The 19154-nt window shown below is 35.8% G+C and overlaps 1 protein-coding gene across 1 annotated transcript in view; it reads right to left on the bottom strand.

The window, feature by feature from the left end:
- The window catches only part of Dpy19l3 (dpy-19 like C-mannosyltransferase 3), an 82089-nt gene that overhangs the window by 10137 nt on the left and 52798 nt on the right, over window positions 1–19154 (bottom strand). Inside the window, exons 10-16 of the mRNA XM_076838914.2 lie at window positions 18819–18920; window positions 16520–16593; window positions 16210–16368; window positions 13130–13252; window positions 12078–12189; window positions 11395–11451; window positions 7398–7480 (exon numbers count right to left, since the gene is read on the bottom strand). Of these exons, the coding sequence (XP_076695029.1) occupies window positions 7398–7480; window positions 11395–11451; window positions 12078–12189; window positions 13130–13252; window positions 16210–16368; window positions 16520–16593; window positions 18819–18920 (710 nt within the window). The remainder of the gene's footprint in view (window positions 1–7397; window positions 7481–11394; window positions 11452–12077; window positions 12190–13129; window positions 13253–16209; window positions 16369–16519; window positions 16594–18818; window positions 18921–19154) is intronic.

A 19154-nucleotide genomic window follows, 5' to 3' on the forward strand; every position in this document is an offset into this window, starting at 1 on the left:
AACTCAGAAGATTGCCATTGTTTTTTATATTAAATGCAACTAATGGGCTGCCTAAAATAAACAAACTAGAAAGCCAGAAGATCTGAGATATTATTATGAATTACTTTAAAAGAAAAAAAAACATAATTAAAAAGAAAACATGGAAAGAAGATTCTGAAATAACATATTTTTTACCAATCAGTATGGGGATGTACACAATTACTGATGTGGAATCATTCCTTTTCTTTAGTTCTGATTAAAACTATATGCATTTAGGAGACCTTATATTATATTGCAATCTCCCTTTCCAATTACTACAAAGCTATGATTCTTTGCCTCCCTTAGGGTAGTGGGGTTGAGGGCCAATGATGGAGGATGAAGGAAAGATTCCCAAAACACAGTGAAAGCATTTTTCCTCTCTTGCTACCCAGGAAAAAATAATCTTAGTTCAGACCATTTAATTTCCTTCCATTTTTTGGAAACCTGCAAACCAATGAGGTGGTGGTGTTTTTCACCGTGAGAAACACAAAAGTTCTTCTAGGCATTCTCTCTAGTGTGGAATTCCCCATAGAAGCCCACTAGGAATGCTGCAAGGTATGTTTATCTGTCTTATGTTAACAAAAGGAGTCTATGTCTGCTGAACTCAGCTAACGCGATAGAGTTTTGAGGAGTCTATCTGAAGCCATTCAAACTCAACCACCTCTGCAGAAAAAGCAATAGGAGAGTCTGCTCTCAAGGTTTTGGAGAGCAAAGCATGAAACTTGCTCTGCTGCTGAGGTTTCTAAGAGACGCCTCATCATATTCATATATCCCACCAGGATGTTCTATTTATTCCAAATTAATGCTAAAACTACTGCATGAATGCCATCCAACAAAGGCCTTTGGATGTCTATGAGGAAGACATCCTACTATTCAAATGATGACATGTACAAATAATTTACTTTTTGAAAAATTCAAGATTTTCTCTCTAACTATGACACTCTCTTTCACTTGCATTCCAATAAGCCTTCTTAAGTGAGGAAAAGAAGTAGATGGAATTACAATGAGCACACAAGGAATGACACATAATCTGCATTTTCCCTCACCCATGCCAGAGTCTAGAATGTGGATTCCAACAGAAAAAAGTTGTGCATGAGCTTGGCTGTATTTGATAGGTTGTCATCATTCTGACAATGAGACCCAGGAACACAAGAACAAATAGATCTATGCTCTGTCCCCCCTCACAACAATTTACAGAGAGTCTTTGACACTTGTCCCACGTGGTCAGAGTAATAGGGTGGTTTAAATAAAAACATGAGAAGGTACACAGTGCTTGTGAAAGGTCTTACAGAAATTCCATTTAACTCAATACCTACTAAATACTTATTCTGGGCCTTATCTACAATGTCACTCTCATTTACAGTGTATCATAATTGCTAAAGAGGATAGATATGAACAAATATGAATTTTAAAAAGAGCCATCATTTTTCCAAGCTATTTCCAAGCCATTCTTTCCTTTTGAAAACTCTCAACTGGCATAAGCCATTCTGCTGCAATAAATCATACAATCAACATCATGTATTAATGCCCCAAAGTGGATGGTCCTCGATCTGGACAGATTAAGAATGTAAGAAGAAAATGAGCCTGGTTTCTATGTCTGGCAGAGCAGAAGGCAGAGGTGAGAGCTAACAGGCAAACAGTTCTGGCTTCTACAGTTTCACTGCCTCAAGATGCCAGACTGGTCTTTCCATACAAAAGATACATCCAACAGCTGAACTTCCCAACATCTATTCAAATCACTAGCCTGTCTGGGCATCACCATTTGGAATACATAACAGGAATCAGTACCAAGAAGATGCAAAGACCTGTTCATAGTGTGCATTTCCTAATTATGGTAGAGACAGATGACGGACCCTCTTATCTATTCACAGTTAATGACCAAGGTTTCAGCCTGCTTCCTGAACCATAATCATAACTCCTGATGAAGGACAGAGTTCACAAAGGTTTGAGTGTCAGAAGTCCTGACCTGTGTGCTTATTCTCTATTCATTCAAAACATATTACTGAGGGCCCACTATGTGCTCAGCTGACAACTTGTCTTTGAAAAGCTGGTTAAGAGAGTCAGGCGCAGCTCCCACTACAGCAAATGTTTCAAAATACACCAGAAATTAGTCTACTGCATACATACTAATGCTTATTGGGAGCTTTCAACTCTGCTGGGGTCTGAACACATCAGACATTAAACAGGATCTCTTCAGTATGCCCTACCTGCACCTGAGCAATCCCCTCCCCTAAGCCCCTAGCAGGTGCAGCCCCTGAGGCAGCAGCAGACCATCAACAGGCAGAGTAAGGAGCTGCCATAACTGCATAGAGGAATTGATAAAACAACTGAAAACACATTAGATTGTAGCATGTCTTAAATGTTTGGTCTTTATAGCAAAAAGTTCAAAAGTCTAAAAGAAATGCTATCTGTTTAAAATGGTTAGTGCAGCAATCTCTGGGTTGTTAACATACACTTTTACTGCAGTCCTTGGTTTTATTTTAAAATAGTAAAAATGAAATACTCTAAGGCCTAGAAAATGAATTAGAAATAATGCTTGTTTGAAAACTATTGACGTCTGAGGATAGCAGAGATGACGTTTATTCACTGTATTCGGTTTGATCTGGTTTTATGTGCTGGGCTCATGGTAAATCTGGGTTATTTCACTGCTACTTTAAATATTTAACTTTACTGGTAAAGCAACTGCAAAAGTCAAAGCAACAAGCACAGTAAAAAAGACAAAGAATAATCACACATTTTCTAAACTTTAAAAAAAAGTCTACATTTGTTGCATTTTATATTTTTTTTTATGGTGAAATCCACAGGCAAAGGGAGAATGGATTCTTTGTCCTTAACTTAAAATATGCACAATGACAGATCTGAAGATAGGCATTCTCCCTTTACAGACACTTGCACCTGATACAGTCTGTGGTCTGTATCTAAAATAGCTAATGTGCTTTTAACCATTGAATGACACTTCTCTATTATAGAAAAACAAAGCAATTTTTACAAATGTTTGAACAAATGATGTATAAAATGAAAGGATAATTTGTTTTTATAGCTCTCTGCCAAGCTCCATAGCAGGCTGCCCAACCTGCAAACAATTTATTCTGTAAGAAATGTCACTAAATAATGACAAGGACTCACAGGTCAAATGGATTTACATTATATAATTTAAATGTCATTCTAGGAAGACCTGATGGCATTTTGAACAAATAATCTCATTTATTTTTGAAGCTCTAGGCTTCAACAAGTTAATTACTGTTGAACTAATGGGTAAACTGAGCATTATAATATCACGTGTGAATGTTTGCTTTATCTACACTTCAAAAATTTATAGAATTATGCAAATACCAAAAATGATTCATTGAACATCAAGGAGGTTTATAGGCACTTAAATTCTGGACTTAGCCCACCTCATCTTTAAAATATACAGTAATTCTTTCTACTTTGATTAAATACTTTGATTAAATTTCTGCATTTTTTCAGTCCCATTGAGAAAATACTGTGCATACAGGATTCATTATGGAAACAGAGTATTTCTAGTGAAAATCTTCTAAAGCCAAGAAGTCAAAATGACATACCTCAAAATATTCAGATCTCTCTATATTAATTCACTACATCAAAGAAAACTTTCAGGAACCAAAAATGAGACTCTCAGGACACAAGGAATGTGGCATGCACCAGGCTGTTATGCATTTGGTCCTGCTGAGTGCCACCTGGTTTTTGCTGAGATACTGGAGAAGGCAAAAAAATCCAGGTATCTTACTTTTGTCCCCAGAAACATTAACAGCAATGGGGGCAAATATGAACATCTGCATTTACCAGCAAGGAGGGCAAATATGAACATCTGCATTTACCAGCAAGGAGGGCAAATATGAACATCTGCATTTACCAGCAAGGAGGGCAAATATGAACATCTGCATTTCCCTGTGCTTGGGTGTGAGCCAGCCAGGTGACTACAGGGAAAGTGAGTTATTGTACCTGGGGGCCCACTCCCATCAAAATCCTCAAGGATTAAAATGACTTTAATTAAAACACCACAGTGAACCCACTATTTTGTATAATTATTCTGCACCAATGAAAAAAAATTTAAGTATTTACAGTATTCTTGTAAAACAGAGAAATTTAACACAGAAATATTTTTGGTTTTAAACCTAAATCTCCACTCCTTTAGAGAACTGGACAGGAAAGCATAAAACAACATTTCCTCTGACAAAAACTGGGACTCTAAAAACATTTTCCCACTAAACCTGTTAAGCCTTGAAAAATCATAAAATGGAGTGGAGAGTGGAAGAGAAGAACAAAGAGATAATGTTGAGAGAAAGTTTATTGCTTACTGCAGCGAAGAGGCAGTTAGAGCGGATGGCCTCTCGATGTTTACACCTTCAATACAATGTCTTGTATGTACACCTTTGGTGCTCAATAAGTATCTTTTGGATTGTGTTAATAATTGAGTAACTGTAAAACCATGAAAACACTACAAGGCCTTCAAGACTTTCACAGAAATCCAGTCCTGTTTGTATGGCCCCTCTCATAAGTGAGATCCTAAAGTAACATACTTTGTTTTCCCTTGAGTTTCTCTCTTTACCTCTAAAAGGTTATAACCTCAAAAGGAAAAGAAAATAACTACCTGGGTTGCAGCTGAAGCTAAGGCATTTTTCAATCTACCTCTGCAGCAGAGAAGCCCCCAAGAGTCCATGCCTTGAACCAAAGCTCAGTGGCCTTGGAGCACAACAGAGAAGCCTGACATGGTGTGTGGTTTACAAGGTACAAAGCCTGGGAGATGGTAAGTTTCTTCTCAATACTCCCCAAGAATCACCCTGTGCCAAAATGGGGGTGGGTCACTTGAGGTATCCCTTAGAAATTCTGCAGGTCATCCTGAGGCCGTCATCCCGAGGCCTCCTGTAATGCTGGCCTGGAGAGATGCCATCATGACTGTCCTGACAAAGGACTGACACCTGAGTGTGCCCACTTTGGCTTAAGACAGAGAAGACAGGATGGTGAGGACTGAGGCATCCCTTGCTGACAGGTCTGGGTCCCCGCCAGGTGTCTGGAGCTGCTTTCAGACCCACACTGTGTATCCTTGGATTGCTGCCCTTCCTTTAGTGCAGTTCAGACTTTTTTTTGTACCAGGAGGTGAATCCAGGGGCACTTAACCACTGAGCCACATCCCTTTTTTATTTTTATTTTTGGGACAGGATCTCATTAGGTTGTTTAGGGCCTTGCTAAGTTGCTGAGGTTGGCTTTGAACTAGTGATCCTCCTACCTCACGCCCACCCACTAGCCATGAGGATTACAGGCATGTGCCACTGCGCCCGGCCACAGCGAATAACATGGACGCAGTGTGTCTGTAAATTAGTAAAGTTAAGTTGAAGGTCATATTTTATGTTTCAAAGATAGAATAAACCAGAGAGGTTAAAAGAATATTAAATACATTCCCTTGTGTTTGGAAAGCAAGCCTACGGACAAGAGCTGATTTGAATGTTGATTTAAACAAACATATTTTGTGTCTAAATAGACCCTATTTTGGCATACATTCATCATCACTTAAGCTTATTTTACAAACATGCCTAGCAGCTATTTTTACAAAAATGATAATTTAGATTTGAAGAATTTTAGGGGAAAAAAGGCAAGATTAGATGACAATGGAGCCAATTTTTTTTAGAACAATCTAAATCTTTCAGTTTTAGAGAAAGAAAACACCAACCAACCAAAAGACAGTCAAAGGGGTCTGTCTACCAGGCCACTCACTACTCAGGGAGAGGAGCTGCTGGGCCAAGGAGAATCTCAGGTGCAAAGACCACATCCCCAACAGGGAGGAATAATAGATTAAGGGCTGCCATCTTCACACCTGAATAATTTCACACCCACAATTTTTCAGAGCCAGAAATGTTATTTTGATTTTCCTGGAGAAAAAGCATAAAAATAAAGGTACAACAAATAAGCACATCCAGTTTGAGACAGCCAAAGACAAACTGTGGCTCTGATAGAATACATTTTTAATGATTCCGTAATTTTATAATTTCTGAATTGGGAAATGCAAGTAGGGAAGCTTATGATGCTAATCCAGGCAGATCTGGAAGCTCCACCATCTTCAGGATGCTACCACAAGTGGATGCCCTGTAGCATTAATTCCAAAGGTATAATCTTAGAAATATAAAATATCAGTCTCACCTTCAGATGCATGTATCGTAAATTCCCAGTTGACCACCGTTAATGCAAAAGTAATTAGCTTTCTTTTATATGGAATAATCTTTCTTTCTCACATACAATAATTACTGAAGGAATTATTTACTCTATAATTGTCTGCCATGATTTAAAATTAAATAAATAAATAAAGACCCAGCACCACGTACCACTCTCAGCACTAGAAATATGTGAAAAATTACACTCATTGCATGTAGACAAACGCAGTCCTACACTGGGACCAAAGCCACATATATATTTTAGACATAAATCTCTATAAAATCCATGCATTGCACTCAAGAGACCTCAGCTATCAAACATTTACCATCTCTTAATACACAAGCAGCACTAAACTGTACTGGTTAGTAAACATTAGTCATGAGCAAGTGCCAATACGGCTACTAAAATTCAAAGTGATGGAGACAACAGGGCCAATGCCTTCAGAATATGTCACACAAGATTTGCAATGTCTATTTACCTGTGAGTAATCACACTGCTGCTTTTTGGTTATAAAGTAGAGAGATACAGTATCACAGTGTACAGAAATGCAGGTCAGGGTAGAAAAGTTTATTTTTGCTTGTGGGAGTCAGGTTTCATGAACAAAGCTTTGAAATACATGGATTTCACTCTGAGGCTCAAGGCTGAGGCAAACCAACCAAATGCAGTAAAAATAAGAAACAATATAATGCTAAAATATTTTATCTTCAAGAGAGGAAGAGCCCCCGTTTTATATTTAAAATTCTCCTGAGGCTCACGGATCAGTGAAAATGAAATCTGCAATGAGCTATTATGATTCTGATGAATGGTAGTTTATACTATAACTTTAAAATAATTAACAAAGAAAGAATACTTTCAAGCATCACCATTACCAGAACTTGAACGGTATTAAAGCGAAACAATAAAGGCAAAATTGGCAAAGAGTAGAAAACTCTTAAGTTTTAACATAAGTAAAAATTTTACTCTGATTTCTGTCAGTGGTTGAAAGAAATTTGTTTTCTGATTCTGTTGGAGAGAATATTTCTAGAATGGAAATAGTTATTTCTACATACAGAGTTTTAAAGAAAAAAAATTAATAAAAATCAATGTTTCCTCACAATTAGATTAAAAACAAACAAACAAAACAAAACCTCCACCCCTTCCCCCAAAGTAAATGAGATGCACAGTGACTCTAAAAAAGTTGAAATTTTAAAGGTTAAAAAAACTCCTCTTACTTAATCCAGTTCATCAGCTCCACTGTATCTGGGTCATAGAATTCTCTCAACTCGGAGAGCTCATCCATCATTCCTGGCCAGAACTGAAATTAAAAACAAAACAAAACAAAAACAAAATCCACCCCCATACCCACAACTATCACTAAGATTGAATGGAAAAAAAGAGAAACTGTATATGGCTTGTGGACTAAGTAGACACGGAAGCTTCGACACAGAACTGCGTCTTCTCTGCAGCCAACTCTCTCGACACCAGTGTGCTGAGGTCCAAGGAAAGTTTACAAAATTCTCCTGTGCTGAGGCTATTCAGGACCAGAAATGTTGTCAAATTTTTAAAATGAGCTTTCATTTTACCCTAGGAGAAATGCTATTGTAGGTGGTGCTAATATCTAGTGAAACAGTACTTTGCTATGACAAGAATATCAACCATGAAAAAATTCACAGTGTATTACAAAAATGTAAGTAACCAATATCATGCAATCTACACTTAAGAGTTGAATGTGTCCACAGGAGACAGCACCACATTACAGCTGTAAACATGTATTTAAATGCAGAATCTCATTTCTGTCCTCACGATAACCCATGAGACAGATGATTCAGCAGGAAGCATCGCCATCGGAGTTCTTTTTCATTACAAGTCTAGAAACTGGCTCAGAGAGAATACTGACTTGACCAGGTCACAAGTGGCAGAGCCACAGTTTTGAAGCTGCCCCCAATCTAGAACCTCTTGTCATTGTATAATATTGTAATTATATTTTTGGTGCTAAAAATATGGTCAAATGGTTTGACATACATTAATAGAATCACTAGTGCAATGGAAAAGAATATTTAAAAGAAGGACCCTTTAGGAAATTCTGATGTATTTGACTACCTTATTTATGCCACCAGTGCCTCTTGGTCAACCTAAGACTTCAAGTTATGTAGATACAATATAAAAATTAGACTCTGAATCCACTGCTTATCTAATAACAACAGTCTGTTTATTTAATCATTTAATTAAATCTTAATTGCTTTATCAAATGATGGTTGACTAAAAAGATTTGATCATTTATGCACATCCTAAGGTTAACTGCAGAATTCATTTCATGTATTGGCAGAGAAGACCAATGACAATGTATTTATGCTTCCATGATACTGAAAATGTGATAATTTTAAGATCCACCAAGTAGAAACAAAGCAGCACCTGACTGGTCTAGGCTGTGTTTAGCCTGTTACTTTGTTATCCTGTATCTCATCTTTGGCCACTTTTTACTGTTCATTCACATGGTGTCTCCTGGGTGAGTGAATCAGGAAAAATGCTAGGGATGGAAAACCAGGTGTCAGCGCTTCTGGTGCTAGTTTTTGGAAGGAAAGTAGTAAAAATTACTGGTCAAATGATCATTTTGTAATACTGTAACTATTTTCCCTATTAATTTGAAAATCAGAACACTAGACTTTTAAATGAAATGTTCTAATTCTTTTACTATGTGAATTCAATGGCCATTAGATATTTTGTAGTTTTATAGTTGCTGTTATCAATGCTAAAAATGTTAAAAGCTTCTAAAAGTCTTGTGGAAAACTTCTTAAATATGAAGGTGAGTGCTGTTTTTAAATAATTAAAGGCTATCTTAAAATAAAAGGCAATAGTTTATTTGGGATTCCACAAATCAAATTAATAATCAAAACCATAGTAGCTTTTATTAATTCATCCTTCAGAGTAGAGACTAGCACATACTTTTCTCTTTTAATAAAATTATCCTAAAGAGAGAGCAAGTAATATTGGTACTATAAACAAATTTTGAAATCCTCATCATAATTGTCAGGTAACACTTGACTCAGGCTTTGGCAAACATGTATTTGTATTACATGTAAGTCTGTAATAGTTGAAATAGATGGAAAATAGATTGCTTCAGGGTAACTCCTAATATGCATAGCATCTTTTTTTCTCTGACTCTGTATTTCATAAATTTTGAAAACTATCTCAACTATTTTATGCAGTGGAAACTGGATGTGGTGGGATTTCTCCTGAAGGCCTATTCCCAGAGATACTTGGCCAACAGGCTTCTGGAGTGTTCTCTCCAATACCAACCCTCTAACTCGGGGAGAAGTACATGGATTTCCTGGGGAGAAGGGCTTTCCTAGTGCCCTCCCTGATTCTTCATTAGCAAGGGTTCATAAGAGGAGTGAGGAGAGGGATTCTGATGCTCACTCCCACCTTGGGAAGCCTGGAAATGTAAGGGGGTAAGGATGTGGGGAGGGTGTGCTACTGGCATCCACTGAGTGGAAGGCAGGATGTGCCACACTATCCTATTAGGCTCAGTACAGACCCCTATGACAGAATTATCCTGCCAGAAAGTCAACAGTGCACTGTTGAGAACCCTGACAACACTACAGCAGGGTTTCGTATACGTGGTGGGACATGTGCAGCAGCAGCAGGGCTAGAACGTCAATTGCTGGACTCTACTCCAGACCTACTGAGTCAGAAGCAGAGCTTCTGACTCAGTAGGTCTGGAGTGTGACCCAAGCACCTGTATGTCCAAGAGTTCCCAGACGCTGCTGGTGCTGCTTGACTGAGAACTACGCCAAGATTCTACAGCACAATTTCTTTCTTCTACCATGTCCTTCCTCAATTGTATCAAATAAAGAGACCAAAGTCCTCAAATAGTTTTTTAATAAAAAAAATCTATAAAATATCAGTAAGTAGCTGAGACATAAAAGAACTCAGCCTATGTGTCTCCAGCTGATGGCCAAGACAGTCACAGCTCACACCCACCTCCAGAGGTGAGATGCGAATGACGAGGAGCTAGATTTTTTTCTAGGAGGAGGGAGTTTTAGTTTCAAGGTCAATGTGTAAGATTATATTACCTGACTCCTCATTAAACATATACTGTTTAACACATAGCAGTTGCTTTCCAGATATTTTAAAGAAGTTTCACTTATTTACATCAGAGCAATAAAATTCCCAGAGGCAAGAAGGCAGAAATCTATTTCTATGTTTTGCAACATCTAGCAGTTGGCACAGATCTCTGTCTATAACAGTCCATGTTCTGATAGGAAAATGACAGAACATAACTAAAAAAATACTTGTAATACAGTGATTATCAAATATATTTATTTTTAGCCTACAACCTTTGTTTCACAGTATCTGACATGAAAACAGAAGCAATCAAGCAATCAAAAGCTGAGCGGCTTCTATAGCTGATCCTCTCTGGGGAGGACCGCGTCTCCACATTTAACCACCCTCCCAAATCAGGACCTTCATGACAGTAGAATGATAAAGCCATTGTTCTAACTTAAAACAAAAACTGAAAAACAATCTAATCTTTAAAAATATATATAGGCAGGAGTTCAATTGGATAAAATAATCTGTGCCACTTGCCCTGGTGATACTTCAAAGCCTATAAGCTCAAGGATGTGACAAAAGAATCCAAAGTAGTCAAACTAATCAAGGATCGTTGCCTCTGACTGGATTCTCAGATATAAAGCACAGTTCATATTGTTTCAGAATTTAGTCAACTGAGCATATGAAAAATTTTGCTACTTCCTATTGAAAACAGAAAACATATTTTTAAAAAGCCTAATCTCACACTGTATTTATTTTAAGACTTCAGTTCTCTTACGAAGTTTAGAACCCAATAAAATATTTTAAAATAGATTAAAATAAGATTTTAAAATCTTTTATGCTATATGAATTGGCTAACAGGAAAAAATAATTTTTCTATTTCATTCATTTCATAATAGGTCTGAAAACATCTTATTTTCAGAATTTGCATCAGTAACAGTCAAAATCAAGATTAGAATGCCAGTGCTAATAGTTTCTGCTATGATATTTTTATTTAGTAAGAACTATCTGGGAAACTCATCAGTTTTCCCATCAATGCTAACTGCAATAAAAAACTAAGGAGATTGTTTATAAACCCCAATGACCACTTTATTTGCCAAATAACACAAAAATACATTGAGTCAAAGCAAATTTTATGCTAAATAAATTAATGACAAGAATGAGGAAAATTGGTCTTACCTTGTAGCACAGATACAGCAGTATTAATATTGGTACTGAATATCGCATTATACATATCTACATAAGAAAGACACTATTTAGATTACAAGCATTTTGAATACTTTTGCCTTATGGTTTTGCTTTTTAAGTATGTGCTTCTTTTGAAATAACAAAAACATAATATAATGGTGCATGAGTCTCCTGTATGCAAAACTGAGTCAATTTAAGGGTTTAATCATTCATAAAGATAGTTGTAGCTTCTACCATATTGCCACCTAGTGAACTGAGAGGGCAGAACAATTCAAAACTGCATTTTCAGGTTATTAAATATTGTAATACATTTGTTAATAATTATTTTGAGGAAAATACCTTATAATAATAAATTATAATTCTGGATAAGAGGACTATTGATGAATTTTAATTGCCCCTTTTGTGTATATTTCTAAAATTTTTCAATTTCTATATAATAAACATATTTACCTTATAGTTTTGGGGAAAAGTTAATGATTTTTAAAAACAAAATTAAAATTAACAAGTTACTTAAAAATAATTCCTTTTAAATTCTTACAATATCAATTATTTTTAGTTTCAAATTTTAGTATCCATTTTACATGAGTAACATATGGGCAACTACTGAAGAAAAACCAAGAACAGGAATGAAAGAAATACTAAAAATCATTAAAAATTAAATGGAAAACACTGACCCTCTTTGGGTTATAAAGATGGACCAACTTCAGAAGCAACTCCCAAATCTCAGGGCTGCATAAGCCAAATGATGCGAACACACACATGTGAGATGTCCAGAGGTATTTCATCCTGAAAGGACAGAAACAGAGGAGGTCAGCAGTTCCCAGCAGGTAAGTACCTGGGTTGAAGACAGCTGCAAGGGCAGCTAGACAGTCAGTGACAGGAACATGTCACTTGAAGCTATGCAGAAACCATTTGCCATGGGTTAGTTCTACTGCCTCTGGGAACTATCCCACGAGTAAAACATATTTCCAATTAAGAAAAAACTGATTATGAATAATATTTTGTAGTAAGGTATACATGAGGACAATTTTATGGGAATGATAATCATTAATGAAGATGACTACTAACAGAGCAGGGAGGAAGAACAGGAGGAAAAGATTAACATTAAACAGAGTCATGAGGTGGGAGGGAAAGGGAGAGAAAAGGGAAATTGCATGGAAATGGAAGGAGACCCTCATTGTTATACAAAATTACATATAAGAGGTTGTGAGGGGAATGGGGGAAAAAATAAGGAGAGAAATGAATTACAGTAGATGGGGTAGAGAGAGAAGATGGGAGGGGTGGGGGGGATAGTAGAGGATAGGAAAGGTAGTATACAACAGTTACTATTATGGCATTATGTAAAAATGTGGATGTGTAAACGATGTGATTCTGCAATCTTTGTAATGTTTTGAATAACCAATAAAAAAAAGATGACTACTAATTTCCAAATTATATTGCTAAGTAACATTAAGAATGGATGAAGCTGGGCACAGTAGCACACGCCTGTAATCCCAGCATCTTGGAAGGCTAAGACAGGAGGATAGCCAATTTGAGGCCAGCCTCAGTAACTTAGTGAGGCCCTAAGCAACATAGTAAGAGTCTGTCTCAAAATCCAAAATAAAAAAGACTGAGGATGTGACTCAGTGGTAAAGCACCCCTGGTTAAATTCCCAGTAACACCCTCCACCCACAAAGGACAGATGAATTAAAAAACAAATCAAATAGATTGGATAAGACAAAAATACCTCATGGTACTCAATGCTAAGAATCCAAACAGAATGGTGTGTATTAAGTTGTAAGCAGTTTCTGGTTTCAGGTCAACTGTGCATTTTTCCATTTTACCCAGGGATTGTTGATTTGCAGCATCACTGAACAAAATAGCAAACGTACAAATTTAAAGCTAGATCCATACTTTTAATTTAGTCACATCTTATTATTTCCCCTAAGATGAAATGAACTAGCATTGATCAAATTTTACTTTGAAGCCAAAAGTGTCACAATGTAAATGGATAAGTAGTTAGAATAACTAAAATTTCAAAGCAGATTTTAATTTAGGTAAAAATTTAAAGTACTTCAATTCTTTAAGAGAAATAGCAAAAAATAAGTCCTGCTGGAATCACTGAGATGGGAGGAGATCTTGAAAGATGTTTTATGTTATCATTGGGATTTTGTACATTTTTATAAAGAAGCAAAAGTCAAATGTATCTGTAACTTGGAATTCAATTCTTTGTGAACCAGTGATCACATTTTTCACCTACCAATATTTCATTGTATGTTTAACAGATAACTTTTATCAAATAGTTACATTAAGATATAACCCCAGTATAATGAACTCTAGCTCTTTAACATCATCCGACTACTCAGTGTGTATTCTACTTTCCCTGTTTGCAGCAATTGCTTTTTTCAGATAGTTCCTTTGGATCAGACTCTAAAGCTTGCATGTTGCATTTCTTGATGTATCTCTTCAAATATCTTTTGATCTATAAAAGGATCTCTTTTTTTTTTCTTTTTTAAAGGGATACGTATTTAAAGAAAATAGAGCCTTTGTACAGTACCTCCACCCACCTTCTGGATCTGGCTGTCTCCTTATGGTGGTGGTTACTACCTCTCTCTATTCCCATGTTTCTTGTAAAAATAGAATTAGATCTAGAGGCCAAGTTCACCATTCTCGCCCTCTAAGAACACTTCCCACAGATAAGATCTACTCTAGCATCACACTGAGAAGTATGTGCTATCTGGTTGTCTCTACTCTAATGAGGTTAAGACTGGGGAGTGAATTCAGATGTTGCACAATTTGTTTCAGAGGGGAAAAGAATACAATAGCAAGGGTTTCCAGGTTTAGATAAAATCAATACTTTCAGAAGGGCTCTACTAATCCTTCATATAAATTCAACAGAACTGGATACATATATTGCTTTTCTAGGTAACCAGAGACTCTTATTTCTTAGAAATCCTCTTTTGACCACCACAGATTCATAGGAATATTAAAATAATATTCTATGGCAGCTTTTACCATTGATAATAATTACTTAAAATGATAATCCAAACATTGGCTTCTATGTACTTAAAGATTACTCCAGGAGAATATATGTTGGTAACTTCCTTTTGACACATGAGAGAATTTGCAACTCCTTCTCTGTACCCTTGCCATGTTGGAAGGCTCTGATGAATCCCATGAATACAGAACATGGTGTGCCTTTCAGTTTTATCCTTCCTACCACTGCAGACGTGTTATGTCAACATCATGGTATTGTCTTAGTACTAGAAAAGCAAAAATATTGGGTCTTGAAAAAATATCCTTTAAATACTTGAAAGTTAATTCATTAACTTAATTCATTAAGATACTATCATTTCTTATTCTAGTAGTGCTTTCCTTCTAATAATCTTTCTAAAATCCCTACCTTGTAGAAGAGGATGCTCGAAAATCTTTATCTATAGTCATATTCCAATTCAGCCTCCAGAGATGGCTGCTAGGTGCACCCTGAGCATGGCAGACATGCTCACAGAGCTACTGCAGCCCAGCTGAACTTCCTGCTTTGGATGTGGTCTAGAGTCCTGTCAACACTTGGCATGTCTGGAATAATATTAAATTATATAGTCCAGGGCTAAATTTTACCTTGGGTTAGGCATAAAAAAAGAACACTTCTGAAAGATACTAAAATAGTTTAATAGTCAATGAAATATTTTCATGGTTCAATGTTGCTTCATTCTTAATAATCATAAAACACCTCAACTGATCTGGATCGCTTCAGCAACAGCTCTCTTGTGGCTGTGAATCACAGCTCACCAGCAACTTAATTGGCCAGGTAACTACAAATAGAAAGGAATTTCTTGGGAGCTTCATTAAGTTTTCACAAATGACAGTAGCTTCAACTTCTTACACTTAATTTTCTTTCAATTTTAACATGGATAATAAATGCAAAACCCCCATAGGCTTGATAGATAGGAATTCTACAAGTTTTTAAAAAGGCTTTAAAACTCCCTGACTTTCTCTTTCAATGGATTGGTGGACATGCTGTAAGTTTTTTAAAACTGGCCATTATTACTTAAAACTTATCTATAGTCATATATATACTTTAGATAATCATATACCAACTCAGCTTCAGACCATTACATTGTTGGTTTCTGACATAAAAAATTGTAATCACTGTGCTTCAGCCTTCTCCCTCCCCCTGACATCAAAAAGTCATCTTATATTTATTTTGCATATTGAAAAGCATGTCTGAATAAAGTCTTATCTTCTAATAAATTCCTAAAATAGATGACTTTGTAAGCCCTGAAATAAGATGTAAGAAAACAAATGAATAATAATTAACTTCTGACATTTCACGAGAAGGAGGTAGAAAAAATAGAAAAAAACAGAAAACCAATAATGGAAACAGAGACTTATGAATCACCAATAATAATACTAGCGAATGACAGCTCACACCTACAACATATTCTAGTGTGAGACGCTATTTTTAAGTACTTTATGTTGTTTTAACTTACTTATTCCTCATAAAGTTGTATGGAATAAGTACTCTCTGTATTCTCATTCTACAGAAAGGAAATGAGATACTAATAGATTATGTAACTGCCTCAAAGATCATATCATTCTCTAGTGTGCAGTTGAGACTTAAACCCAGACCTGTTTGCCATGTCCACTACTCTGGTGTCGTTTCACCCCTGAGAGTAGAATTTATTCTAAACTAGACATGTTCTCTATTTAGGATAACAATACTGTTTTGTTCTATGTCTGATATTTTGATTTTCAACTTAAGCAAATTTTCTATAAACCCAGGACAAGTTCATTATATCATAGGTAGGTTTCTGAAACACTTCATACCTGAGATTTTGAAAGGCAACAACTAAGGCTGCAATCACTGTGATGGACAGAACAAATATGTAAGCATAAAAAAGCAGAGTATCTGAAAGCCTTTCAAATGTATTAAAGGGTAGGAGGCCAAAAGCTTCTTCACACAGATACAGATTTGCATCAAAATCCCTGGGGAACAAATGGAAGGAAAAGTGTTAAATTCAATACAAGGTAAGGGAACTACATAATACTTCTTGAAATAAGTCTGCAATTAATATTTGAAGGCATAATGATGACAATTTACAGCTAAATTGAAAACAGATTTTCAATTCAATCATACCTTGTTGCTCCAAACCCAAATTTTGCCTTTAGAAATTTAAATATGTGTTCATCTGACTTCAGGTTAAGAATTTTCTATTGAAGAGAGAGAAAACAAAAATTGCTATTAGAACCTTAGGCAGGTTTCGTGATAATTTTCTCAAGAAATATGCATATCCAGTGTCTGGTTTCATAGGAGTGTGTATGAAATTTGTAAACATGCACAGTATTTCTCCACACTGATTCTAAAGCAGGAACTTCAAACTCCCTTCTCTGCCTACACTTTCTCTTTAAGGATAATCCTTTATTCAAACATCTTATGCATATGTTCAATTTGCAAAATAGATAAAAGATGATTTTTTTGGTTTTAGGGACAGGGAGAAGGCTGAAGCACAGTGATTTTAATTTTTTACATCAGAAACCAACAATATTATGGCCTAAAACTTCAAATAGGTATTTAGTCTGTTTGGCTTTAGGGTTTTAGTCAGCAGATACCAACCTAAAATTCATTCACTCAAAGACAATATTTAAGATAACAGTAACTCTCAAGAGGTGAAGAGACAAATGCCATGTTCTTCATCTAGTCATCATAACTTAAATTCACATAATTTTATTTTTAATTTATAGTTTTCAAAAATAGATACAAATGATGAACAAATAAAAACAAAAGAAAGATGAAGATAGAAAAAAGTTGAAGCCAGAATTGAGGTTAGTACATAAAATATATCACTAGACGTGAGCCACAAATCTGGTCTTCTGAATTTTAGCAGTAAATGCAAAGAGGAAGAGAAAAGCATGCATGATACTCATAGGGCTGTAAGATTAAAACTGAGGAGAGATGCCTACGGTCCGAGAACTAAGACTCAAGAGAATTTTTTCCCATGGTACAATAAAAACAACAAGGGGTTTCACAGTTGACTTTTTCTAATTCTTCTCACTGGAGGTAGCTGGCAAAATATCAAACACCATTCAAGAGATAGTCCTGGGTGGGGGGAGTGTCATAAAACAGAGATTGAGGCATGCAGCTCTCTGCTGGTTTAATTCAAGAGCCTATCAATAAATGTCTAAAGTGGGTAAGTGGATGAATCCTTATCTTTCATCCAATTTAACAGAAATGCTGGAACCCCCATGGATAGCAAACTCCTCGAACGCTAAAGTCCTTATGTAGCATGGTGTAGTATTTGCCTATAGTCCACGCACATCGTCCTGTATACTTTAGATTATCTCTGGTTTATTGTAATAACTAATACAATGCAAATGCTATGTCAATAGCTGTTAAACTATATTGTTTAGGAAATAATGACAAGAAAAACATCTGCATGTGTACAGTACAGACCCAATGTTTTTCCCAAATATTTTTCACCTGCAGTTGGATGCAGAGTCTGTGGATGTAGGACCTGCAGCTGTGGAACTCACAGATACAGAGGACTGACTATATTGAACTGTATGGAATTGAAGAATTCAGTGATGAGGACTTGGAATGAGATATTTATTGAGGCTGGCTGAGTGAAGAAACTTTTTTCTTTGATCGTGGGTAAAAACAGTGAAAGCCACTCTTCCCTGGAGGAAAAGAAGCCTGTTTTGCAGAAGTCTCCTATCCCGAGACCAGCCTTCGAGAAGAGGCAAAAATCATCTAATAAAATCATAGCAGCTTTGCTTGAGCATACAATGACCACCTCAAGGTCCAAGAGTTACATTCTGAAGCAAAGCCTACTCTCAAAAAGAAAAGAAAAAGCCAGTAAAAACATTAAAATGAAGCAGCCCCCTAAGGCACTTAAAGAAATTGTAGCCAAGCTTCTGGGTATGTAACAAATAAATGCCTAAATTACTAAATGACTTATTCTGCTACAGAGGGTCACTAATTTTACGTCAGTTAAGTATTAGAAAACTAGCAAAAATGAGCTCTTTTTTATAGAAGAAATTAGATAGTAAAGCTAGTGTATTAACTAACTGAATCCAATAAAAATCATGTCAATGTTTTTAGTAACACAGTGAAGAAAACTATGTGAATTTAGAGAAATGTATAATTTTTTAAGGGTGAATCTTAAAAAATTTAATAATTGGGGAATTTAAGGTAGAATATGTCAAACAAAGAGTGAACAGAAGTGAATGAGTAAAACCAACCAAAGTCATCCTTGTTAGTAGGACAAAGTTAAAACTGAGACTGTTTAAAGTAAAACTGGTAATTCTTCAAGGAGCTAAAATGCTTTATAATGCAAAAATTGACAAATTTATTTCTTTAAAATTAAAAGCTTAAAAAATTATTTCCAATGCCATAAGTAAATTTAAAAATACATTGTATGTTTCATTTCTTAACCTACCTTAATAATGCTGTTGAGAAGAAGTGTCAAACAGAAAACTACAAATAAATGTAACAAAAGTTTCCCAATCCTATTAAAGAAGTTTCCAGTTTTCAGGTTTTTCTAGAAATTAAAAGAGTTGTGTTTTAATTCTTACATTTTATTACAACTTCAAAAAACACTTAAGATGAGATTACTTAAGGATTTAAAACATTGGCTCATGCAACAGGAGGAAAAATGTATGTGGAAAATATAACGTACTACTTTGAGGTTACAACTGTCTTAATATTTTTAATTTTCTAGTAATAAATGAGTCCCTTAGTAATGAACTTCATAGCCAGGCATGGTGGTACACGC

This window comes from Callospermophilus lateralis, chromosome 18 (genome assembly GCF_048772815.1).
Source record: "Callospermophilus lateralis isolate mCalLat2 chromosome 18, mCalLat2.hap1, whole genome shotgun sequence".
Lineage (NCBI taxonomy): Eukaryota > Metazoa > Chordata > Mammalia > Rodentia > Sciuridae > Callospermophilus > Callospermophilus lateralis.